This window comes from Canis lupus, chromosome 15, assembly GCF_048164855.1.
Source record: "Canis lupus baileyi chromosome 15, mCanLup2.hap1, whole genome shotgun sequence".
NCBI classification, from domain to species: domain Eukaryota; kingdom Metazoa; phylum Chordata; class Mammalia; order Carnivora; family Canidae; genus Canis; species Canis lupus.
Genome location: NC_132852.1, coordinates 38381779 through 38408963, shown reverse-complemented (window position 1 = coordinate 38408963; position 27185 = coordinate 38381779). Strand labels below are relative to the sequence as shown.

The 27185-nt window shown below is 43.5% G+C and overlaps 1 protein-coding gene across 5 annotated transcripts in view; it reads right to left on the bottom strand.

The window, feature by feature from the left end:
- Positions 1 to 27185, bottom strand: part of IKBKB (inhibitor of nuclear factor kappa B kinase subunit beta) — a 58725-nt gene that overhangs the window by 20928 nt on the left and 10612 nt on the right. For 3 of the 5 annotated variants that reach the window (XM_072776643.1, XM_072776642.1, XM_072776646.1), the window contains exons 3-7: positions 24285 to 24379; positions 23205 to 23322; positions 20608 to 20677; positions 1882 to 1970; positions 751 to 840 (exon numbers count right to left, since the gene is read on the bottom strand). In XM_072776643.1, the coding sequence (XP_072632744.1) occupies positions 751 to 840; positions 1882 to 1970; positions 20608 to 20677; positions 23205 to 23322; positions 24285 to 24379 (462 nt within the window). Of the gene's footprint in view, positions 1 to 750; positions 841 to 1881; positions 1971 to 20607; positions 20678 to 23204; positions 23323 to 23481; positions 23619 to 24284; positions 24380 to 27185 lie in introns of all 5 variants that reach the window. The other 2 variants (XM_072776644.1, XM_072776645.1) reach the window with 1 other exon arrangement.

The following is a 27185-nucleotide window of genomic DNA, read 5'->3' as shown; positions in this document are numbered from 1 at the left end:
CCAAGCTCCTAAAGACCAAGGAAATGCCAGTCTCTTTCCCATTGCATCGCCAACTCCCAGCACAGTGCCTGGCACACAGACACAAACTATAATACTCAGTCGGTATTTACTGAGTGAATGAGTGACTAAAATAGAACCCCAATATTTAGACCAAATGATGTACAAATAGGAACTTGGCTCCTTCTTGGTGGCCAAGACACCACATGGAAACTGTGGCTTCTACGGACCAGCATGGATCTAGTTTAAACTCTTTATTTTCAGATAAAATATTGAAACCCAAGACATTATGGGATGTGTAGAAGGGCACATACTAACAAAGCCCTTCTGATATCAAAGAAGATAACCATATCCTTCCATTGGGCCTCCACTGGCAGAAAGTGCTAACTTGAGGCACACCTGGGTGGCTCAGTCAGTTAAGCATCTGCCTTTGGCTCAGGTCATGATCTCAGGGTCCTGGGATCAAGTCCCTTATGGGGCTCCCTGCTCAGCAGGGAGTCTGCTTCCCCCTCTCCTTCTGCCCCTCTCCACTCGAGCACACACTCTCTCTCATCCTCTCTCAAATTAAAAAAAAAAGTGCTGACTTGAACAGATTATATCTCTGTCATACAACAATTCCTATATATTTGGGAACCGTCTAAAGAGCTGGCAAGATTTAGATGCTAGAAGGCAAGGACAGAGAGGAGCCGCTCAAGTTCAGCCATCAGAGAGAAGCTGATAAACAAACACATAAATCTACATCTCATTTCTTACCAGGTATTGCAGGGTCCCCACAAAAGAAGTACAAAGACTGCCCTGATCCAGTTCCTTGGCATATCCTAGGTCAATAATTTTGTGTATTAACTGGAAAAAAAAAAGAGGAGAAATTGGAGGATTATGAAAATACACTGTCTTCTTATAAGAACTGATTGCTGACAAGAGCAGAGGATATTTCTGAATTCCCCAGTAGTATTAGATCCTGAGTTCCTAAGAACCACCAAAGAAGGCTCCCTTCAATATGGCAGATATAAGGCAAGAGAAAACACGCACAGTAAAAAGGCTGAAAAAAAGATACATGTTCTCCTTGGCTCTGCAACTAATCACTAGTGGAAGGTCAATATGAATGGACTATGCCCCAGCCCTCAAGACTGCTAAATCTGAACTTTATGAGGTTAAAGACCTTCTCAGGAAATACCCTTAGTTCTCAAATCTTAGAACACTGGCAAGAATGAGTATGAACCGAAACAAAGGTGAGCCCTATGAATAGTCACGGGTCAGGCCCAAAAATGTTGATGGACTGAGTTGGATTACTATATTACTATATTCCACTCAGCAGACCCCTTGCTTGTCACCCCCAGCCAAACAAAGCAAGGCTGTGAAAAGGCACAGTGCCAAGGTGTGGTGCTGTGTGGGGAGATAACCCCCACACCCAAGCAGGAGGGCCCCTGAGGAGGGTCCCAAAGAGCTCTGTGGAGACTGAAGGCTGGGTCAGGCTCTATGGGCAGGTGCCAGCTCCAAATGCCTCCTCTGTGTCACATCCAATGCAAGTAATTCCAGGTTAGCATCAAACATTGTGCTCTCAAACACACAGGAAACAGAAAGTCTATTTCTAAGAGGTACTGGTCCCAAAGGCTGGGGCGGAGGTGGGAAGAGAAACATTATTTGCCTTATCAGATTCCTGCAACTTGGGCAATTAACAATGTGATCCATTCAGACTTGCCTCCATCTGCAAGCAAGAGCTTTTTGCTGAACTCCATTTCAAATCAAAAAGTGTTCCCAGAGAATCAAAGCAAATACAAAGTCAAGGAAATGCAATTATAAACAAAGATATAAAGGGTGTTCTTTTTCTACCAGAGCAGCTCCCTGAGGCAGTCCCCTGAGGACTTTTCCAGGAAGGTCACTCACTCTTTGCTCTCCTTGCTGAAGGACGATGTTTTCTGGCTTTAGATCCCGATGTATGATTCTGTTTTCATGAAGGTATCTAAGTGCAGAGGCTGAGAGGGTGGAAAGGGGAGTCAATTTTCATTAAACCTAAAAAAGTAGATTTCATTTCAAAATCTCCCATCCTGTGAAAGAGGAATACTGTGTGTCCCCTAACACACACTCTTTCAGTGCACAGACTCACATGGAGGGACAGGGCCTGGGGCAGAAGCTCCTGGGATGAAGTGAAGGGGGACCTGGTTACTGGAGAATTTGGATCACCACAAGAATCTGGCTTTTTCACACAACAAATTCTTAGCCTTCCATCCACAAAGTCACCAATTAGCCTAGCGCAGTGGTTCTCAAACAGTATTGCCCGGACCAGCAGCATCTAAGCTGGTAAAAAATGCAAAATTCTGGGATCCAGACCTGCTAAATCTGCAACGTTAGCAGTGACCCCACAATCTGTGTTTTAACAAGCTCTCCAGGTGATGCTGATAAAGTCTGAGAAGGGAGAACGTCACTGGTGCAGAGGCTCCAAAGTCTAAACTCCACAGGGTGAGAGATGTCAGAGCCAGCTGCAAGGAAGAAGAGACGAGGGGCTCTGTCCCTGCACTTGATAGTCCCAACATATTTATTAGGTGCCTGCTTCTCTGCCAAGCTCCGGGAGGGACATAACAGACATGATGCCCAACTTCAAAGAGCTCAGAATCCAGCTGGGAAGGAAGGAGCCTACACAACCCTGGCTGTGCAGAGATGTGAGGATGCCATACAGGAAGGCCATGGCACAGAGCAACACAGCTCCTGATGCAGCTGGGCTCCACACTGGATGTGATTTTCACCCATAAAAGAGGTTTAATAACTTTAACGGAAATCCCAGAGCTCGTTGTACTGCAAAAGAAAAAAAAAATGGAGTAGGTACTGGAAGGTGATAAAATTATCTTTGTTTGGAGATGATGTGACTATGTTTAGAAACTCAATAAACTCAAAGCTAGAAAGAATTTAGCAACCTGCAAACAAAACAAGTATATTCAAATGAACAGCTTTTCTCTATGTCAGCTATATCCAGCTGAACTAGAAAAAGAAAAAAAAAATCCCATCCACATTAACAACAGAAACTCTAAAATACCATGGGATCAATTTAGGGAGGGGAAAAAAACTAGCATTAAGTGAGGAAAGTAGGTGGCATAAAGAAGAGCCATACAAATAACATTTAAAAGTTTTAAAAGTTTATGGCAACATGACACTATTCACAAAGTCAAAAGACAAAAAGGCTGAGAAAAATATCTGCAACACACACGACAAAAAGTAAATACGCTTAATGGACAAAAAGTTCTTTCAAATTAGTAAGAAAGCAGCTCAGGAGAAAAGGGAGTAATCGACTCAAGAAATGCAAATGGCGAACAACTCTACATCAAGTTGCTCGAGCTCGTGAGTAGTCCACAAAGTGCAAATTAGAGCAAAATGAAATGCCTTTTCCCACCTCTTCAACCAGCAAGAATTTTATTTTATTTATTTTATTTTTTTAAATATTTTATTTATTTATTCATGAGAGACACAGAGAGAGAGACAGAGACACAGGCAGAGGGAGAAGCAGGCTCCGTTCAGAGAGACTGATGTGGGACTTGATCCCGGGACCCCAGGATCATGCCGTGGGCCGAAGGCAGGCACTAAACCGCTGAGCCACCCAGGGATCCCCCCAGCAAGAATTTTAGATGAGAAATAAAGGCATTTCTCTACATGGCTGGAGGGAGTAAAAATTGCTATGCCTTTTTGGGAAGGATATCTATTAAGTCTTAAAATGTACACATCATTTGACCCGTTACTTCTACCTCGAGTAATCTACTTATAAAGTCAAAAGCTCCATAACATACAGACAAGGATGCTTATTGCATACCTTGGAGTAAAATACTTAGAAATGAACTCTAAGTCCTTAATTAGGGAACAGCTGGACAAATGATAACAGAGCCACATTATCACAGGCATTGATTTCAAAATCACTTAAGTTTCTAGAGAATATAACTCAGATACAGATAATATGAGTCAGAAGAATGTCAAAGATGGGGCTTCTTTATTATTTTTTTAAAAAAAGATTTTATTTGTTCATGAGAGACACAGAGAAAGGCAGAGACCTAGGGAGAGGGAGAAGCAGGCTCCATGCAGGGAGCCCAATGGGGAACTCCATCCCAGGACCCTGGGATCACGACCTAAGCCAAAAGCAGATGCTGAAACACCGAGCCACCCAGGCATCTGGGTTTCTTTGTTTTAAAGAGATCATTAGCAATGGGGTGCTTGGGTGGCTTGATTTTTGGCTCAGGTCATGATCTTGGGGTCGTGAGATCGAGCCCCATGTCAGGCTCTGCTCTGGGAATGGAGCCTGCTTGGGATTCTCCCTTTCCTTCAACCTTTGCCTCTCCTTACTTGTGTGCTCTCTCTCTTAAAAGAAATAAAGATTTTTTAAAAAAAGAATCTTAATAAGCAATGACAACACTAAGAGGTTCAACAAGGAGACTCCCCTGTGCTGCCACTATCCCCACCACACACACACACACACACACACACACACACACACACACACACTCTCTCTCTCTCTCTCTCTCTCATTCTCATCACACCAGACAGAACGCAGGCAAACCAGAGATGCCGGCAGCCTTCCTTGTCGGCTCTGCAGAGCAGAAGGCCTTCCATAAAAACAAAGGGGTCGGACACATTGCATAGACTTCATGCTGAAGGTTTTCTCAAAACATATCTGAAAGTCAAAGCCAGATAAACAAATGACTTCCATCTTACTAGGGGAGTTCCATCTCAGAATATTAAATTAATCACAAAACCTCTAATTACATCTGCCCTTTTCACCCAGACTTTGACCATATGGTTCCAGTATTTTATACTGTTCCTTATTTTTCTTTCATAACTGAATACAGGGGACTGGCTTAGGTCCAACAAATGTCCAAATGAAGTGAAAAACTGTAAAATGTTCCAACCTCTCCTGTTCCTGACTGTATTAACTCTTAAAGACTGATACTCCTGGGGGCACCTGGGTGGCTCAGTTGGTTAAGTGTCTGCCTTTGGCTCTGGTCATGATCTCCGGGATGGAGCCCCTGCATCAGGGTCCCTGCTCAGTGGGGAGTCTGCTTGTCCCTCTCCCTCTGCACTTCCCCCTCACTTGTGTATACTTTCTCTCTCTCTCAAATAAATAAAGAGAATCTTAAAAAAAAAAAAAAAAGACTGATACTTCTGAGTGGCACTTTCATCTATTTTACCAATTTTTTTTCTTAGAGAGAGAGAATGCAAGGGGGGTGGGGATAGGGGTAGAGGGAGAGACTCTTAAGCAGACTCTGTGCTAACCATGGAGCCAGACACTGGGTTCCATCCCATGATTCTGAGCCAAAATCGAGAGCTGGACACTTCACTGAATGAGCCACTCAGGTTCCCCTGTGTTTTACTAATTTTTATTAAAGAATCAAGGCAAAAGGGGGATTTGGGTGGCTCAGTTAGTTCAGCATCTGCCTTCAGCTCAGCTCATAATCTCAAGGTCCCAGGATCAAGTCCTGTGTCAGGCTCCCTACTACTCAGTGAGGAGTCTGCTTCTCCCTCTCTCCTCCTTCCTCATGCTCTTATAAATAAATAAAATCTTAAAAAAAAAAAAAAAGAAAGAAAGAAAGAAAGAATTGGGATCCCTGGGTGGTTCAGTGGTTTAGTGCCTGCCTTCGGCCCAGGGCATGATCCTGGAGTCCCGGGATGGAGTCCCGCATTGGGCTCCCTGCATGGAGCCTGCTTCTTCCTCTGCCTGTGTCTCTGCCTCTCTGTGTGTCTCTCATGAATGAATAAATAAAATCTTTTAAAAAAAAAGAATCAAGGCAAAGTACAGCCAAATATTCAAATAACTACACAAACAAGCCTCGCATGCAGGGATGGTGCAGCTGAACCAGAACTCTGGCTGCCTGAGAGCCCTGCATACAGTAACTCAACATGTGTGCACACTGACTGCCTCATAAAGGCCCATTCTGGTGCATGACAAGAGTGTCAGGGTATGAGCTATTTAAAAAAGAAAAAAGAAAAAAAGAAAAAAAAGCATGGTCTGCTCAAAAGCAGAATATGTGAAAGTTGATACTCACTGTGTTTTAAGCAAGTACATACGCCCAGGCTAAGATAACTCCTCTGAAGTCAGATATGCACATCTCACTTCATATAGCATGGGCCCCAAGCCGGTGAGATATCCCAAGAAACCCCGCTGCTGGTGATGGAGAAGAGCATTCAGACCAGCCTGAAAGCACTATTCTCTACACCAAGCTGATCAGGAATTGTCATCTGATCTTTAGTGAGGAGGGATGCAAGCTGGTTACTAATCCACTGATTTATATTAATAGCTGTCTATTTACATTTAAGCAACTGTGCATAATAAACTTTTTAACCCTCATCTCAGGGCATTTGTTCTCAAATACTTTTGTCAACTTCATATTACTTCTAGAATTAAGGAATTCTTCAGGCATTGTTCTATGTAGTTTGCGGGACTGAGTAAGATAGTTGAAATTTCGATTGGCAACAACTGAAACAGCTCCCCTTACAGGATCAGTCTGTAGGAGGCACAGCCTGACTGTGTTCCATTTTACAAATAGAACCTGAGGAGCAGTATCACAAAATGAGTCAAACTTGTCCTGAGATGAGAGAACCTAATTTAATTGGATGGAAAATGAGAATTTGAGATGAAGAAAAATACTTTTGCACCTGAAGTTTATTAAAAATCCAAACCCTTAGTGAGAGTGACTGTGTATAAAAATGGAAAACCACAACACAAAGCAGAAAGACTAAAAAATTTCTCACATTCTAGTTCTAGAAAAGCATTGTGAGAAGCACCTACTCAGTGTGAATTTTTAAGCTACACAGTGGCATTTCCTAGACTGGATACCACAGAGTGGGTCCAGGTTAAGGGCTCGCCACAGGAGAACAGTCTCCTCAGTTAGCCTTGTCAGATTGGCATCCAGGTAGTTACCCCAGCTCTCCCTTAGCTCATGAGGAGACATAAAAGATATAACTCAAGAGTTCTTACTAATGAACCAGAATTTCAAATCACAGCTCTTGTATATTTTTTTCAGATTACAAACCACAAATCAGAGAGCCGCCAGAACCAGCTATATTTCCATGTAGAAAAGCAGTTAAGAGTTATATCCATGAATCCCTACCGACTATACCCCAAATTTAAAGGTATTTACTAAAGTCCTTGAAGAACATTCTTGTCTGATACATTTCATGGAAAAGAAATGGAAAGATAAATGGACATGGAGATTAGAGGAGAAAGGAAAGACAGTCATCAACTGACTTAAGTCACCAATGACTAAGAAGTACAACAGGATGTTTGTTCACTTGATAAAAACTGACTATGTTAAAAACGAAACAGGTCCAAAATGGCATCCCTTGCACTAAGGTCACATCACCAACAGGGACTCAATACCTAGCCTAACTGTATTTCTAGCCTGTCCTGGGAATGTAATCTTAACTAGTCAGTCTGGAACTACCTGGTCAGCACTAATGAGGTGGTCTGCCTGAGAGACCCCTACCATCCCCCAAAGGAAGGTGACCTTGCCTGAAATAATCCTCTCTCTGCTAGTGACTTCCTTGCCCCTCCCCCTTCTGACGGTAAAAGCCTTTCACTCTGTACACCTCCCTGGAGCTCCTTTCTATTTGCTAGATGGGATGCTACCACCCAGTTCATGAATTGCTGAATAAAGCCAACAAGAACTTTACAATTTACTCAATTGAATTTTGTCTTTCAACATATATAGTGACAACTGTGGAATCCGAAGGAAACTTCCGATAACATGGGGAAACAAAAATACAGGTATGGCACCCATGACCCCTTTGAGCTCTCCTTCTTGCTGTTCTCCACGGGCCATTGGTAAGTTCCTCTCAGTGCTCAGCTCCGCTCTCTGTACTAATTGGCAGTTAGATGGCTCCCCATCTAACCGGCTTTCTACAGTTCCCCATCTGATTGAAATCCCCAGCTCAATCCTCAGATTCCACCTTGGGAGCTGCTGGTGGCTCAGTTCACAGTTCCTCATTTGTTTAGGATCCCAGCCCACAGGGCCCATTCCTTGGAGTCTGCTGCTTTAGTCCTTGCCCCAGCCCCAGGTCCATGTTAGGAATCGGTGGTGGTTACCGACCAGGCTCAGACTGGGTCTGATGTGATTTGTGTAGATGAAGGCTACTGTTAACCTCAGAAGCCCAAATCCACAAAACCAGTGGGCACAACTGAGCATTTAAAAGCAATCAGAATGCATTCTACCTAACTCTTGAGACTCCTGGGTCTTAAGCTAGTCTCCCAATTTAAGAATAAATTGGTTACAGAATGAGCTAGATTGACACTAGGGCACCTGCAACCTCAAGAAAATTTCCATGTGATGAAGTACCCTGTAAAACACCTTATAATCACCAAGCCAGCAGTGCATTCCCCTTAGGTACTAGGTTGGCTCCAAGAGAATCAAAGCCTTAGCTTAAAAAAAAAAAAAATTAATAAAATAAATAAAAATTTAAAAATAACCCTTAAATTCCAGAGTTCAGTGCGCCACCTTCCAGCAATCTGCTTATTTAATGACTAAGGACTATGGTTTGGGAAGCTATAAATATCTACGAAAATGGCAAGATCTTACCAAAGACAACCTAGAATTACAAAGGCCAATATGGGGAACATTCCAATTGAACCAGATCCTTTTTTTAAGAAGTACACTTAAAAGCAAGGATTCCCAAATCAAACAAATAGAACAAGATACCTATTTTACTTGATGCATAAAAGCTTCCAAAAAGGCTTCAAGATTCCAAAATAGTTTCATTGAAAGTTTCACTGCAAATAAGCTAATGAAACATTAGACACAAGAGGTGTCTAAACACCACCTGGGGGTATTTGGATGGCTCAGTTGGTTGAGTGTCCAACCCTCGATTTTGGCTTGGGTCATGATCTGAGGGTTGTGGGATGAACTCTGTGCCAGGCTCTGTGCTGAGTGTGGAGCTGCTTGGGATTCTCTTGCCCTCTACCTCTGTCCCTCCCCCTGCTCACACACTCCCTCTCTCTTAATAAACAAACAAAAAAACAAAACAAAACAAAACAAAACAACACCTAGGTCTTCTGTATTGCACCCTCCCAGGGCTGCATCATCAAAAAACTGGTAAGAGGGGCATGTGGGTGGCTCAGTGGTTGAATGGCTGCCTTTGGCTCAGGGAGTGATCCTGGGGTCCTGAGATTGAGTCCCGCATTAGGCTCCCTGTGGGAAGCCTGCTTCTCTGCCTCTGTCTCTGCCTCTCATGAATAAATAAATAAAATCTTAAAAAAAAAAAAAAACTGGCCAGGAAATCAATGTTTCATTTGCAATCAACAGGGACAACAGAAAAAAGGTTTTCTCAAAGGTTTAGTTCACATTCTTCAACATCAACTTGAATGCCCCCATATCTGCCTCAGAAGGAGGGCCCCTACTGGTGAGAGGCTGAGGGATTTTCTGGTTAAAGTGCTATGCTATTCTCTTAAATAGCTAAGTGGAACCTGAAATAAGAACTAATTAAAAACCCTTACCAAATTCTGGTAGACACTGGAGCTACACTCTCTACTTTAAACCCCACTCAGAGTCTACAGATGGGATTCTTTTTTTCTTTAAATTTTTATTTATTTATGATAGTCACACACACAGAGAGAGAGAGGCAGAGACATAGGCAGAGGGAGAAGCAGGCTCCATGCACCGGGAGCCCGATGTGGGACTCGATCCCAGGTCTCCAGGATCATGCCCTGGGCCAAAGGCAGGCGCTAAACTGCTACGCCACACAGGGATCCCTACAGATGGGATTCTTAAAGATTGGCAGAAGCCAGCTAAGCTGAGACTTCATACTAGAGTCAGATATCTTTCTGATACCTCTCTAGAGTAAGCAGTAGAGAGAGGAAAAGAAAATGTCTTTTGCATCCTTCCTGGGAAGGCCTCTTGAGTCCAAAGGATCGTTCAAGACTACCAGGAATATTTACTGTTTGTCCCAGCTCAAATTTGACAAAATATTTGAAAGGATTTTTTTAAAGTAATATCTACACCCAACATGGGGCTTTAACTGACAACCCTGAGATCAAGAATCCCACACTCTACCAACTGAGCTGGCCAGGAGCCCCCGAAAGGACTTTTTAAAAATAACACTGGTCAGAAGTTGGCCAAATTGGAAGCTGATAATCAGAGCCTGACAGGAATTGCTTCTCCCCTAAGCTAAAATAAAACTACATATCCAGAGGAAAAGAAAAAAACTTCTGAAGCCTTTGTGGAGGGATTTACTAAAACACTGCAAAGACAAACAGCTCTAAATACAGAACCTCAATCTTTTTTATTTTAGTTGGAAATCTTCTCCCTGATGTTAAAAAAAAGCAAACTGCAGATAATGTGGCTTAAATGAGTGGGCCAGCCTATGGTATCATTTAAGTTACAGCCCAATTCCTTGAGATATTAAAACCAATTGTCCTTATCTTACGAGTCTTTGCAAAACCAGAAATGCAGCTCCAGAAACAATTTAAAGTCCACCTGTCCTTTTTACCAATCTCTAAACCTCTCCTACTTTTCTCAAAAGGCTTGTAAGGATTGTGAAAATTCTGACCCTAGGGAACAAAAGTACTTCTTAGAGGAACTTAAGTTCTTTCCCTGTGCCTTTGAGAGGTAAATGCTTTACCTAAGAACTCTTATCTAGACCATCCCCAATTCCTAGGACTGAAGAAAAAAAATCGGGGGAGGTTTTTTACAAATAAAAATTGCTACAGAAGCTCCCTTATCCCAAATCTGATCCACAGCTTCCATACAATTACTTTTAAGGACAGCTACAAATCTTAAGTGTCTTTCATACAAATATTGGTAGAAAAAGCTTTAGACATCTAGATAACCTTATTTCATCTCCCAGAAGCCTGACTTGGATCCAAATGATCCTTTATAAACTAAGGAGTTTTGCATTGTCATACTTATCTTACTGCTAAAATTTTAAAGTGAAAGCCATAAGGTCTCTGTTTGCATATGTCTACAAAATTACATTTGTCTATACATATGTGTGTTGTAGATGTGTAGGATTTTCTTCCTCTGAATGGTACTGCCAAAATTAATATGCAAAAGAGCTCTATTTAATTGGCTTAAAAACAAACAAACATTTATATGATGTAAGTATTCCTAAAATTCTCAGAACTATAAGAGAAACTAACCTCAAATGCCTTTCAGGTTCACATGTTCTAGGAAAATACTTGGTGTTAAAGTTAATTTAAGTTTCTTGGTTTAATTAAAATAGACATGTCTTCAGCATTGTCAGTACTGAATTTAATGCAGACATACATTTATTCTACATGTCTACTAATCAAATAACCTCATATTATCCTAATATAAATTGTCATATATTCATATGATATCTATCTTATATCATCAACAGGAAAAATAACAGGATGATGGCTGACTTTGTCTGATGTCTCATGGAGCTTTCCTTGGTAGTCTAAACAGAAACGTATGCTTGTAAAAATTATTAAATATATTCATACAATTTGCCAACATAACAAATATTGGTGCAACAGGCAGTTTACAGCCTGTTAAAGTGCTTAAGTTTTAGTTTTCACTAGAAACTAAGGTTTCTAAAGGTTAAAAATTCTAAATAATATGTAATCAAAGCTACTGGAAATAATAAGAGAAACATCTCTGTACCCAAGGAAAGCAGGGTGTGTGCTTTTGGAAGAGAAGGTATGAGGAATGGAGAGGCATTTTTGTTGAAGGAAAAGACATTTTGTCCCAACGTGAAGCTAGTTATTTCAGAATAGGAAAGAGGAAAAACACAGGACAAAATGTGAATGTAAAAAAAGATGTAGGTTTTTAAAAAAGGAATCTTTGGGCAAGGAATTTCATGTATGGTCAGGTTAGCTAAGATTAAAATAAATTTATTTGAATAAAAAAAATTTAATATCAAAAAGAAACTGGTGCAAAATTAGAATTTGGTTTTCTCTCTGTTAAAATGACAAAGTTTTCTTGGACTATTGGTCTAAATGAAGTCTTTCTGATCCTGAACTACCTGGTATTTTGCAGAGGGCTCCTGGAACATCTCAAGATTTATTTTCTCTATACAAAGAATATGTAAAACTAACTGGACTTATTTGCTATGTTAAATTATATGGAAAGCACTGTCAAATAAGGAGTAATATTAAGCTTTCCTTATACCGCATTTGTCTAGCTTTGTAAGTGTTCCAGAAACTATGAAATTCCTGGAAATCTTCATGTCTTAGAAGAATATTACCAGTAACAATTCCAGTTATTATCCTAAAATGTTATCACAGAAATCACTGAATTTCCTTATCAAATGAACTCTCATCAGTTCTTTAACAGTAGGTATTTTTAAGTCTTTGTCACTTGCAGAGAGTTACTATTCTACTCTGATGCTCTTTAGAAAGTGTTTCTGCACATGTTCCACCTTCAAGAATGGGCTTGGACTTTGGAAAGAACTTGGGCAAGTACAGGATTCTGATAACTTTAAGATCATCATAAAACTGTCCTTAGTAAGAATTTCCAGAAATAATGGAAGAAGTGGATTAAAGCAGAACAAATATAATTAAATGGGACTGAATAACCCAAGAAGGATGATTATGATCTTTTGTTTGAAACACTGCTGGTTCCTCCATGTTTTGTTTTTCCTTTCCAGATTTAAGGAAACTTTTTAAGCTACCTAGGACTTACAGCTATTTGACAAAGCATACCTTTGTAACAAAGGTATGGGTGAAGCATTTCCTTTTTCTCCCTATCTGATCCCTCTAGAAACCAGAAACCCTTGAGTATTCTTTTCAAGGTAATATAGTTAGGTATTTGTGTAAGTTCAATAAGACTCTCTTCTTCTTGTAACAGGACACAATTAGAAATGCGGGCTATATCACCAAGGACTTGACTGAAATGTCACATTTATGAGAGATGTGTATAGACTCAGATATGACCAGACAGTTTAAGAAACTGCTAGGAAAAAAACTCATTTGGTACTTTGCTTATAAGAGGGTCCTAGCAGCCTTACCAGATGAATAAGAAAGGTCACTTCCTGGCAGGCCCAGACACCTCAGGATATTTAGGGGAACCTTGAGAAGAGAGAAATTCACCCAAATTATTGGTATTGCAGGTAAAATCTGATGGTAAATCCTTGGCGTGGCCTCCTGGCCTCAGAGGCTTATAAGGCAATCTGATTCCTTACGACAGGTTCCACAAAGCAGTCTTAAAAGGAGCTTACATGGTTAATCATTATTCCTGCTGCATTTCTGTTAAGTAAACAGGCCAAGTTCAATGCAAACAATTCAGTTTTACTGTAATTATCTTTAACTTAAAAAATAGGGGTAACTGTAGAGAGAAAAATTGCACTTTTGTAGATATTAGATTCCAGTACTGTTAATTTTCTTTGAGGTTTTGTTATAGACCTATAAACTAGATTGGATCCTGATAGTTTCTTCAAATATCTGGCTATGACTCTCCAAACTAATGTTTCTAATTTTCTCCCACCCTTCTGATTTGGAATCAATAAAGACAAAGATTAATTGCCCTTGAATCTCCTTGGAAGGGACAACGCCAGGTCTTCCTCACCCACTAGATGGTAGCCAGACTTCAGGGATGTAGGTTGACGTCTACCAATTAAAAAGGGCTCCTTCAGACTTTGGGAACTACACACCAGCTGAAGACCTCAAAATCAAATTGACTAGGAAGAAATAGCTAACACCAACGTAGACTACTTCCACCTAAGCCACCAGATCAAGACTTCATACTTTTAACACGAGATCCTTTCTTCCTCCTTCTCTGTCCTTTATTCTGGCACTGGCCTGGAAAGATAACACCATCACCTGTATCTCGCAGGCCTTTGCTAAGGGGGGTAATCCAACCTGCAAACAACCGTTGGGTATGCCACAATGCCAGTAGTTCTATAGTTCTGCCTCTTACACACCTCTGATTTCCAATGTGTCAGTTTCTCTAGAATAAACTTGGCCCCCTCTCTACAGTGTCAGACACCCTAACCCTGAGGGTCCATTTCCCAGTCTCTGGTTAGCAATCCTAAACCCAGGGAACCTTGAGGTCAGGCTGTACATAAAGAAAGGGACACAAGAGAAGGGTAACCAGAATAAAAACCACCTGCATGGTCTACCAACCCTTAGATTTTGCTGGCCTCCATTCCAGTCCTGTGCTAGGACTCAAATGGGAATTACCAGGAGGCATTCAAAATTAGCTCCCTCTGGCAGATCCTTGCTTTACCAGTTGGGAGTACAAATGATCAAGAACCTCACAACTCTTAGAGCAATAGCTGCCCAATAAAAATCCTTAGACTCAAAAAAAAAAAAAAATCCTTAGACTCTAACAAAGTACTTCATAAAAGGACAGTCCTCGATTATCTGGAAACTGAGCAAGGTGTCTGTGCTCTGGCCAACACTGCTTACTGCCCCTGGATTAACACTTCTGGAGAAGGTAAAACTCAGCTACATAAAATCACTGAACTAAGCCATCTGGCTTAACAAACGGACTCAACACAGTCTCTCTTTGTTTGATTTTTATTGGTTTGGGTCTTGGGGACCATGGCTTTGAAGTACCCTCTAGACATCACGAGTTACCCTGCATATAATAATCATAGTAATCTCTCTGGTACACTGTATTTCCTTAAAAAGTTTTAAATGCCAGTTCATGGCTACTAACCATCAAATGATCTCCCCAAGACTGGAATGTTGAAAAATGAAGAGAGTTACTGACTAAAACAGTGAACCTGAAGTCATGACCAGTGAATAAATACTACAGAGATTCGGCAAAGTCATGGTCTATGAATAACCACAGAGCACCAGCAGAAACTATAAGAACTTCAGAGCCATAGCTGGGGGTGATGCTAATACCACTATAATGATTTTGAAATCATACAAATATATAATCTTGATCATATCTCAGTTAAGTCTGATCAAAATGGAAGGACTGTTAAGAGATGACAGGCCAAAAATGGAGTCACTTGTGCTAAGCCCACATCACCAAACTGAGACTTAATACCTAACCTAACTGTAGATTCAGCCTCTCCCAAAATGTAATCTTATTCAGTGTGGTATTACCTGGTCTGCACTAATGAGGTAATCTGCCTGATGGGACCCCTGCCATCCTCAAAAGAAAGGTGACCTTACCTGAAACAATCCTCTCTTTGCTAGTGACTTCCTTGTCCTGGTCCCTTCTGCCTGTCAAAGTCTTTCATTATGTACAGCTCTTCAGAGCTCCTTTCTATTTGCTAGATCGGATGCTGCCCAATTCATGAATCACTGAATAAAGCCACTAAGATCTTTACAATTTACTCAGTTAAAATTTGTTTTTTAACATTTAACACTACTGTGTGCCAGTCACTCCACCTTCACTGGACCTTCCAAGCACAACAAATTAGAAGGCCAAGTGTGAACACGTGGAGAAAGACTGAATCCAGCTGGGGGGTTCCCGGCTAAAATAGCCCCTGTGATTAATCAGCAAGGTAGAAAGGCAGCCATACCAAGTGCTGAGAGAAAACTGCAAAACCATTCTTGTTTGTTCAACAAGTACTGATAAAGTGTCTTGTATTTCCTAGGTATTGTGGAAAATGTGCCACTGAGGCAAGGCGTTTTCTTCACTTACTGCAGGGTCTGGCCAGTGGCCCCTCACACCAGAAATCTGTCCCCACTGTCAAGCACAGGGAATAGAGAGGAGAAATGGGATATGTGACTCGAAGGAGGGCCGAAAGGATCTGGAGCCTTGAAATGAAAGGGTATACAGAGCAGGAAGAGGGCGAGTTCTAGAGACAAGATTCGTGTCTGGGTGACTGATGGGAAAATGGGCTGGTGACACAAGAAAGGGATGCCAGGAAGGGATCTGGCTTAAGGAAGAAGTCTAGGACTTGGTAATGGCTTTGGGAGAAGTATACAGACACGGGTAATGGAGTTGAGGAGAGAGCTCAGGGTTGAATACACAGACTCTGGAGAGAATATGGCTGATAAGGAGGTTGTGAGAATAGCCTGGCAAAGAGAATACTGGAAAGCAGTGGGTGGTCAGTCCAGGCACAGAGAGGGGCAACGGGGACGGAGCAGGAATGAAGAAAAAGCACATAGACAAAACTCTAGGGGAAGATGATGCATTAGGGGAGAGGCAGGAGACACTGGGTATGCAGTCAGGCTGGGACAGTGGAGAGGGCGTCAAAGACGTTCTGGGGCGCCCATTCTGACAGCCAGCCCCCTAGATGATGAAAATGGAATATCGAGTTAGAAGGGACCTTAGAGGCCGCCTAGCCCAAACCCTTCATTTTAAAGTTGAGGACAGGGCAGCCCAGGTGGCTCAGCGGTTTAGCACCGCCATCAGCCCAGGGCCTGATCCTGGAGACCCAAGATCTAGTCCCACATTGGGCTCCCTGTATGGAGCCTGCTTCTCCCTCTGCCTGTGTCTCTGCCTTTCTCTCTGTCTCTCATGAATAAATAAATAAAATCTTTTAAAAAAATAAATAAATAAGATAAAGTTGAGGACATATAGCCCCAGAGAGTTACCACAGTTTCCCATAGAGAAGAAATGAAAAGACAAATAGACCAAAAGGTCCTTGCCCAGGGTGACAGAGCTGGGAACTTGGAGAAGCCAGAAATGAAAGCCAGTTGTCTTCTCTTTTATTATTAGTAGTTCATTTATGCTTTCCAACATACTTTATATACCAATGATCTGAATTGCTGAGATAGGGTAATCCTGTTATGTTCTAAGTCCACAATTAGAAACACTAAATAGAAAGGCCAATTTGAATGAAGTTCTCTTCCCTAAAGCCCTGTATTCCCTTTGAACCTCTCTCTGCCTTTTAATGCTGAAGCATGGCTGCCTACGAGGCATGGCCACAACAGACACAGATGGTGACTTGGAGAATGAGGCACCGATGAAACCGGGAAGCGGGGTTCCTGAAGGTTCCAAGGACAAGATGGTCAGTTCCCGCAGTAAATTGGCCATCCAGCGAGTCAAGGAAGATCAACTGAGACTTAAGACCTAAGGCGGTCACAGAGATCACACAACCAGACCACCCAGCTGGGCAGGGCACACACAGGCAGGTCCCCCTCAGGCAGGGGAATCACGGGCCTCCAGAGTGTCCATCTGTCCTTCAACCTTGAGTGCTCAGCTCAGGAGGAAACACACTGCAATGTTTTCCAAAGGATAACGAGCAAGACTACTTAAATAGAGTCCACTTAGGTGTAACTTCCTTGAGCTATTTTAGGGTTATGTGGAAATTCAGATCATTTCCAGCTGCCTCTGTACCTGTCTCTGGATCTCTTACCAGCATAAGAGAATAATGCCTAATAGGTCTGTCCTGGCATGTGCTCACCAGGCAACGGCTTATTTTCTCATATTTATGCTGTAGTATCTTCCTAATCAATTTAAAGTTCACTGGAAAAATCTTCTCTATTATCTTGATGCTGCTCTGAGTGGGCATCTCTGTTACGTTAAACAGGTTACGTTAAAACAGGTTTAATCCAGAAGAGAAGGCACTGACTTCTGGACCCAGTGGTCAAGGGTGTGGCTCTGACACTTATCTGAAGCCAACCTGGCAGAGAACAGCAGTGGCAACTCCAACAAAGGAAACAGGGCTGGCACTTGGAACAAACTGGAACAAAATATGCTCAGGAAATGTTTCAGAATACAAAAGAGCTAGCTTAGATGTGCTCCAAGAAAAGCTTTTGAACTCCCGCTCAGTGGTGAGATCTTGCAAAAGAAATAAACTTGATAAATCCTGTACACAAATCAGAAATGGGAAGGAGAAGTATAATACAAGCTTATCAACAACCTCTGCCACAACCACAACACTAGGGGATGTGACTGCTTCCAGAAGATGAATGACACAGGAATAGGTCTGAAGGGTAACTGTTTCTAGGAAAGGAATGTCACAAGGCAACCACCAACCTGGTTTACCAGATCCCAAATCAGGATGACAGGTCTTTCAAAAGGGATGCTATTAATCCAAATACAGAGTGGGGAAGGACATGAGAATGGAACAAACATTTGCTGACCGCATGTTATGCCAGGAGCAGAAAATACTGTGCCGGTGCTTTTGGTATATCACCTCACTTTATCCTCATAACAACTCTAATGAGGTGACAGTCTCATTTTATAACTAATAAAAGAGATGTTCTTAAAACCTAGGTGACATGCCTAAAGTCACAATGCCAATAAATGGAGGATTGAGTATTTGACTTGGGACTGTAAATTATATGTGGACATCTTTTTTTTTTTTTTTTTAAATAGATCCTTACTTATTCTAATTTCCTTTAGGATTTATATCTTTCATTTGACATTTACAGAAAAGCTGCTATATAAGATACCACTATTCCAGATGCCGACAATACAGCAATGACTAAAATCTCTGCCTTCAGGAATTTAATTCTAGGGACACCTGGGTGGCTCAGATCATGATCCCATGGTCCTGGGACTGAGCCTCACGTGGGGCTCCCTGCTCAGTTGAGAGCCTGCTTCTCCCTCTGCCTCTGCCCCTGCTTGTGCTTGCTCTCTCACTCACTTTCTCTCAAATAAATAAGAACTTAATCCCAGTGTATTAGTACTCCAAAAGTTAATCTTATTTCCAACTTAGGGTTTCTCTTTCTCACAAAGAGAAAAGATAAGGAATCAGTGACCTAAAGAATTTCAATATTCATCCACCTACAGGAGAGCTGAACTGCATACACACTTGGAAGTTTACCAGTATTCACTATTCTGACTTACGTATAACTTAAACACACACTTAAAACTTCAATACGTAATATGAAAGCTGTCACATCAGTCAGTGGTAACTGGATATTAATGGCCAGACCAAGAAGATGCAGTAGAGGCTCTATTAATATCACTAGAGAATCACTTGAGGAAGTAAAAGTTATACGAGGAAGTAGAAAATTCTGTACTCCAGCCAATAAAATGAAAACCTTAATAACTATATGCTGAATGCAAAAATAATCTCACCGGTGAAAGAAAGTATCTGAGAGAATAAAATTTTTAAAAAATGACTTAAACCACTGGGGATCCCAGGGTAGCACAGCGGTTTAGCGCCTGCCTTTGGCCCAGGGCGTGATCCTGGAGACCTGGGATCGAGTCCCATGTCAGGCTCCCGGTGCATGGAGCCTGCTTCTCCCTCTGCCTGTGTCTCTGCCTCTCTCTCTCTCTCTCTGTGACTATCATAAATTTAAAAAAAAAAAAAAAAAATGACTTAAACCACTAATCAGAGAGAAATAAAATAAGCTTCCCACAAGGAGCAAAAGAATATTCCCCAACCTACTAACCTGCCTTTAACCCAACTCAACAGAGAATAAATAATTTGGCCACTAGGGTAACAAGACAATCAAGTATTGTCTAAGTAAAACTTGGCTTGGCAAGCCATGTGGCAAAGTGTCAGGAAAATAGGTGGGATTCTTAACCTATGCACAAGACCCCTCTAGGCAGACAGAGAGGGCCCTTCCAGTAGACCCACAGAGGCCAACTCATGAAGGAATTGGCCTGGCGAGTTAGTGGTGGACGCCCATTAAAGTCAGATAAAAGGGGTGTGACGTCAACTCATCCTCACTATGAACTCCATCCAAAGGACAAAGACGTGGAATAAAGAGGGAGATGGAATTTTCTATGTCAGGTTGTTTGGATCCTAACTTGATGTCAGTGCTGGCCTCTCCCTCCCCTCATTTCCTTCTTGCCCACCCTCTATGAAGAGTGGCACAGGGTAAGGGTAAGGTGGACCCACACTGGCAAGGCAAAAATGTTGTAGAGACTAGAGGCCTACCTATCCTACCAGGTTTACATATGTGGCAAAATGGTAAGGGCTGGTGAACCCAGCTGAAAGGCACGTGGGTTTCACTGTACTACTCTTTCAACTTTCCTGTACACTTGACATTTTTCTAAAGTATAAAAGTAAAAAATGAGCAAACGAAAAGCATGCAGCTTCAAAGTGTTTGCAATGGAAAGGAATGAAGATGGTATCAGTGCCTACATGTGGGGCACACACTCAGTGGTAAGCTCTGGATAACTTTAAATTTTAAATCTCAAACTATCAACTTCTACGAATAAGCTTGAAGATTTAAAAAAAAAAAAAAAAAAAGGTTTGGGTCAGGCCCTCTCTCACTTCTGCTGTCTGTTTCTCTAGGCCGGAGCCCTGTGCTGGTTAGGTGGCCCCCCAACCATGTTCCTGCCCAAGGCACATGCCAGGGTCCAGAACCTTGTATCTGAGCTCTGTGGTCTAAGGTCCTTCTTTGCCCTGACCTTCTCAGACAGTGTGGCAGACACTATCATCTGAGGACAGTAACAGTACCAAAGGATTAAACGGGAGTTTTTCCTATGGCTATAATTGGCAAAAGAACTGCCAATGTGGAAGTGGAAAAATTAGTTGCCAAGGGATGAAATTCATTCAAATGACAACCTGTCCCACTGCTGGCCATTCCAGGAAAGTAGGGAGTGGAGCTTTTTAATGGGAAGGAAATCTGTTATTCTATATACATAATTCACTCTATGACTGAGTCCGGAAGGAAGGGAAATCTATTTGAGTTCAGTACCTGCCTGACTAGCCTTCTGTTGACCTCTCCACCCTGTCTGTACCCCTGTCAACTCCACCCTCTGGAAGGAACAGAGGACCAAAATATCTCCCCTCTGTGTTCCGCAGGGACTCCCAGGGACCCCACACACTCTCCCTGAAGGGCACAGCCTGATTTCCAGGGCTGGGATTTACCAATGTCACTCAGCAGGGTGAGGATGGCTCCTTCCCGCAGGCCACAGCAGTTCTCAAACTGGTTCAGGTACTGTCAAGAAGTTGAAAAGAAGCATCAGAGTGAGCAGTCCCTAACCACCAACAAGCCCACAATGTGTTTTACCAGCAGGAGTCATTTGAGTGCCAACCCCAGCCCTGGGCTTTGGGGACCTGGGCAGCAAGACTGGGAGGCACTGGCCCTAGGTGGAGGAGGAGGAAGCAGCAGTGAGAACCCCCACAAGTGCTCAGGTACTTACAGCTGAGGTGTCTCATTCTAAGGTGACGGATTCTCATTCTCACCTGAGCTGCAGTTCTGAGGGAGACAGGCCAGAGGCTATGCTCAGCCACAGTGGGAGCACGGCTCCTGAGAGGCCCGCAGAGGGCAGAGTGGAAGGTACTCCCTGAAAACCACGCTCTGGCCGCTTCCCCGACATGGCCTCACTGGGTGATGATGGTGGTGGGGAATGCATAACGAGCATTTACTATGTACCTGGGACCAGGCAAACCCTGCACAGATCGGCTCAGCGGAGCTCTACCTACACTGAGTCATATCATCCTCCCACTGCCACCAACACAAGCACTGTTAGGGTTTCCACCTCACGAGTCAGGAGCCTGAGATGGAGGGGTGCCGTGATGTCTGCTCACACAGCCATTGCAGGGCAGCCCTGGAACATGAAGCCACATCTATCTGAGGCCTGAACTCAAACATCTGCCCTCTTTGCCCCCCTGGCCCGGGCTCAATACACTGCTGGCAGTTGGCCTCAAATGAAAACAACGAAGAAAATAACTTCCAACTGAGGGTTATGGTCATTAACTAATATTTATATCCAAGAGCATCCAAGAGCCTATTTCCTGAGCTGGGCATATACATTTCACTCTTTCAGTCCGTTCTGGCTTCTACACCTGCTCATGGGCTAGCCAAGCTCGTCTCTCTGTGCCCAGGGGAGCAGACTCTGAACTTTTAAGAGGAGGGAAAGACAGGCTACTTCATTTGGAGAACAGAGAGAACTGAGGTCCCAGGTGCTCTGGGCAGCCCACCCCCAGGTACAAGACTGCAAGGACTGCGGGCCTCCCTCAGATCACCCTGTGCCCCACACATCAGGTCAATCGTGCTGCTGTGTGCATCATCATCTTCCCTGGCTGATGAGCTCTTCACTGCCTACCAGAGATCGAGTCTCGGGCTTCTGAGCCCTCCGCAATCTGGTCACTTCCCACCAACTCCCACACTACCCTCTAAGAACCACTCACTCAACCGCAACAACATGACTGTCTCCCATTTTAAATAACTGCATTTGGTAATTGGATGATTGTCAAAGGTTATGAAAATAAAGAGGAAAACTGAAGCACTATCAAGTCCCCCATTTCCATTCACTATCAGTCCCCTGCCTATAGGTCATGCCAATGACTATTCGCATCCTGCCATGGCCCTCCCATGACCTGCCTATCTCCCATGGCAGGAGAAAGCCAGGCGAGTAGATCAACCCTTGTGGGAAATTTCCTTTACAAAAAGAAGGCAGAAGGGGCCAGAAAAGTAAGGAGAACAGCACACGATGCTGGGCCCAGGAAGCTGCCGTGTCAGGAAAGAAGAAATGCCTGGGTACCCTGCTCCCCACCCTCCCCATATAATATCGTGGCCTTTCTTCTAGCATGAAGAGCACAGGAAGGTGTGCACTAACAGACCAACCTCTTTTCAACACAAAAACAACTTAGTTGTCTAGAGCTTTTATTTTTCCTCCTTCTATGTGGTACCACATAGTTTCATAGACAGAGAGGTGGCCTGCGGTTGGCTTCCCACTGCAGCTGTGTGAGGCCTGCTACTCCACGTCATCGTTCTAGGCCATAATCTCCATCCTTCACACAGCACTCCCGCTGTACCAACATTACAGGGATGTTGAAAATCAAACCAGGCCAAGTATAAAAGCAGGTTGTACGAGCCAGTTTCAGAAAACGATAGGGAAGGTGGACAGGCACAACTGTCCCCAAGACAAGGAAGGGCTGCCACCACTGCCCAGTGGCAGTGTATGTTCTCATAAAGAGAAGTTAATGTGCTAAAGGGACAAACGCCCAGATGATGAGTCAGTGGTGGCTCTGGAACGTCGGCCCAGTTCCCTGATTATGAAGTCAGCTCCCTTCCTGCCTTACTCTGTGACCCTGGGTGCAGCACTGCCACATCTGTGGGACAATCCCCCCCCTAATAAGGACAGCAGTGACGCTGATGCACTGAAGGATTGTGGTGGCCCTAACATGCCCAGGGAAGAAAAGTTTGTTTTGGAATTTGTCCAGTCTTCCCCGTCCTCAAAACCTGGTGACTTTTTCTTTTCATTTTAATAATCACTGTGCAGTACATACAGCAAGCCCTTCCCTGACTTTCTCGTAAAAGCTTCTGATTCAGTCTCTTGATTCACATCACGCACATGTCACCCCACCCCAAGCATGGGATGGGGGATCTGAAAAGAAAAAGTAAGCCCACTGCAATCCCTGTGGCTGCCTGAGCTTCCTGATGATGAAACGGTGATGCAAAAGGCGTCCCCACTGCCCCTGCCCAGACGGACTGCGCCCTGCTACCCTGGAAGCCTCACCTTTCGGAGATCTCCTCCTTGGCAGTACTCCATGGCCAGCAGGGGCAGGTCATTGGGAGCCAAGTTCTGCATCCCCTCAGGGACATCCCGGGCAGCCACCACATTGGGGTGGTTCAGCCTAGGAAGGAGAGACCAATGAGGGAAAAACCCAGGCTTTGGCTCAAACCCATTCCCCTCCTTTGTCAATGTCTCAGCAAAGCTTTACAACAGAGGCCTGGACTAGCCAAGGGCCCTCAGGAGTAAACAGGAGGATAGAGGTCAGGAACGGGCTACTTACCTCGGTGCCCGGTCAGTTAGCATCCACCCAGCTCTACTTTCAGCACCACGAGCTCAAGGACTGTGAGTGCATCATGTGCAACTTAAGTTTCTTTAGAGTGCCCCATATCAAGTCCTCACTGTACTTCGAAACTGCTTCTAAAAGCATAGAAAGTAGAGGGACTTCCAATCTCATGCCATTCAAGCAGGGATGGGGTGTGTGTGTGCATGTGTCTGTGTGTGCAAACAAGGTGATACCTCTGTTTTTTAAGAGGTTCATAGAAGGAGCACCTCTATGTTTGAGGTCTTCCAAGATGACTCAGTTGCTAGTTTACTTAAATGCTGACCAACCCCCTCACTACCAGGGAGGACAGATCCATCCAGGGGCTGACAGTCCCTGTACCCACACAGGAGAAGTAAGTACCTGCCATTAGTTCACAGCAGTAGAGAGGAACATACCACCTTAGAATTGGAAATAGAGGAGGGAAGAAAAGCATCTTTGGTAACAAAGGAAAATGCACTGTGATGGCTATTTTAAATTATTTAATATGAGAAATAAAACTGACCAAAAGCCCTTTATAAGGCTCAGTGTTGGACACTAATGGCCACTCCTCTAGAAGTCATCTGTTAATCCTGACGGAGGGACTGAGATTTATGATTTTCTTTTCTGGATGTAGCATGTGGGGTGGTTGCTCCAGATCCCAAAGCTCAGAGGGCTCCCTCCAGATTTCATTTCCATGCCCCAACGGGGCCCCTCAGCTCCTGTGGTCTCCTCATCCCCCTGCAATGCCGGCCCTGTCTCAGTTTGGTGTACTGGGCCCTCACCTTCTCATGATCTGAATCTCCAGGCACCACCGCTCTCGATTCCGGGGGCTGAGCTCCTGCCGGCACTGCTTGATAGCAATCTGCTCACCTGTTTCCTGCAGAGAGAGCAAGCACGGGGATGAGATGAGCAGAGCCCACATCCCAACGCACTGAGAAAGCCATGGGTCAAACATAAACTTGTATGCTTAGGGCCCAAAGCATGGATCACAGGACCCCTGGGATCCCAAAGCCCACATATGTACCCACTGATGGATGGTCCCAAGTTGCTCGCCAGCCTATCAGGCTGGCCTCCACACCTTTGCCTCTTCCTTGACTTTCTTGTTTCTAGCCATCCAGTCAACACCAAGGCCCTGTTTGGTTCCCACCTCCTCCATGAAACCTCTGCTAACCATTCCTGTGAAAGAGATTTCTCACTTCTCTGAGCCCCAACTGCTAGATAGAACCATATGACATTGCTGGTATTGACCATTTTGACCTACACAAATGGCACTTCTTTATAACTCAACCTAACAATGCCACATGCTTCCATTGTTCATACAAGAGTGTTGTCTCCCCAGAGAAGGCAAGTCTAGCATGGTGGCTGGAACACAAGATGATTCAAGTTAGCATTTACTAGCTCTGTGACCTGGGGCAGAGTGCTTGATCTGACTCAGTTTCTTCATCTGTAAAATAAGAATACTTATACCCACCTTCTAGGGCTATCATGAAGCTTAGCACCTAGCAGTGTCCAGCCCCTAGGAGGTGTTCAATAATGCTACTGGGAACAGACCCATGTTATGCAAGTACTCCTGGCATTTAAAATCCTTGGAAAGTTGGCTCTGCTCTGCCTTTCCAGCCTCTGTCCCAAGAGGCCACCCTGGGCATCTGACATTGCAGCTGGATTAGACCACCTGTCCAGTCCTATGCTTTTCTAGTCTACACTTTGCTCACATGGGTACACAGGCACTACCAAAGCCTACCTCATCAGGCTCTTACCTTGCTCTCCAAAGAGCAACTCCTTCATTACACGTATCTACCAAAGACTTATCTTCTGTAGAGTCATAGGGTTATACTATTTTCTATGTTAAATTACAGGCTTCTCCATCTTCATGTACTTTAACCTCTTCTCCAGTAACTAGCACACTGCCCTTAGCAGAGATTTTGTGAATGGAAAAGAAGGCAATCAATAAAACATTTTTAGATAATTAACTGACTGCCTGGGTCTGAGGATTAACTCATCCCTTTTCCTTGGTTCTCTAGACAACACCAAGAATCCCAGGGAACAGACTAAAAGGAAAGAGCCCTAAGACCACAGTGCTGGCAGCAGCAGGGAGAGTGGCTCTGGCCTCAGGTGCTCTGACCACCACAGGGGGTGACCACTACATGGCTGCCCCCTCCCTACGCCTGTAGGGGCCTCCAGGATGGCTGAGGGACAGTCGATGCCTGTGGCTATGCCCCTGGTAGCACCAGCCGAAAGCTGGTCCTGCCATCAGTGAGCAAGCTGACTTATACCAGTATCCTGTATACTGTGGGTACATGCAGCAACAACCTCCCCAACAGCCTTATGTACAAGGGAAGAGCCAATGCCTGCAGCTGGTTACACTAAATCCTTCAACAAGAAAAGATTTCAGAACAGTACCAAAATTCTACTACTTGCCCAATGGAAGGATATTCTAGAGACCTTGAAAGATCGTTTTCTTAGTTTTTCTTAGTTTTGTCATTTTATGAAAATGCATACTGAAAAGAATTTCAGTTTTTGTAAGTGTAGCAATTCACGGTGCCCAATGTCTTTAAAAAGACATATGTTGAGGGGCATCTGGGTGGCTTAGTTGGTTGAGGGTCAGACTCTTGGCTGCAGCTCAGGGCTTGGTGCTCCGTGGGGGTTCTGCTCAAGATTCTGTCCCTCCTTCTCCTTCCCCCTCTGCTCCTCTCCCTGCTCACACATCTCCCACCCACACTAAATAAATAAATAAGTAAATAAATAAATAAATAAATAAATAAATAAATAAATAAATTCTAAAAAAATACATTGGGAACCGTGGCAGGACCTGCTGGTGTGCACATGGTTGTCCTTACAGCAGCAGAACTACATCACAGCCACACATTTAACAAACTGGCCATGACCCCTACCAGAACAAAGACCCACACAGTAAGAAAGTAAGAAAAGGAGCAATAGAAGTCACCTAATGAGCAGAAGTTGTCTAATAAAATCACTGAATCACTGATCATTAGACCAGTCCCTAAAACTGACATTCAAGAAAGATAAGCTCCAGAAATAAGGTGGAAGCATCTTCTGCTTCTTGTAGCTCCAATGCCAGAAAACAGATAGGACATCTCTACGATCCTCTCAGAAGTTGCTTCTAACAAATCCTAATATTGCTGTGGTTAAGCTGTGTGTCATACAGTTACCTCATATGTCTACATTAAAAAAAAAAAAAAAAAAAACCTACTGAAATAGAATTCACATACCACACAATTCATCCATTTAAAGTGGGCAGTGTAACGGTGTGGGGTATAGTCAGAGTAGTAGAACAAAAACCATAAATCAATTTTAGAACATGTTCATCACTGCTGGAAGAAACTCCGTATCCATTAGCTGTCACTCTTCCCCCAGCCCCATGAGCAAGAGCAAACCACCTATCTTTACAGATTTGCCTGTTCTGAATTTTCACATGAATGGATGGACTCACACAATATGTGGTCTTTCGTGGTGGCTTCTTTCACTTAGCATGATGTCTCCAAGGCCCACCCATTTGGTAGCCACATGTCTACTTTTGTAAGGACAAACACTCTTGGGTGCAGCCCATGGCACTAATAACCAGGTCCTGCCACACCATTCACACATTGCTACTGGAGTCCCGTTGTTTGGCCTAGATCCTCAGACACTCTCTGAAGAAGAGCTGAACTCTTTCAAAAATCATA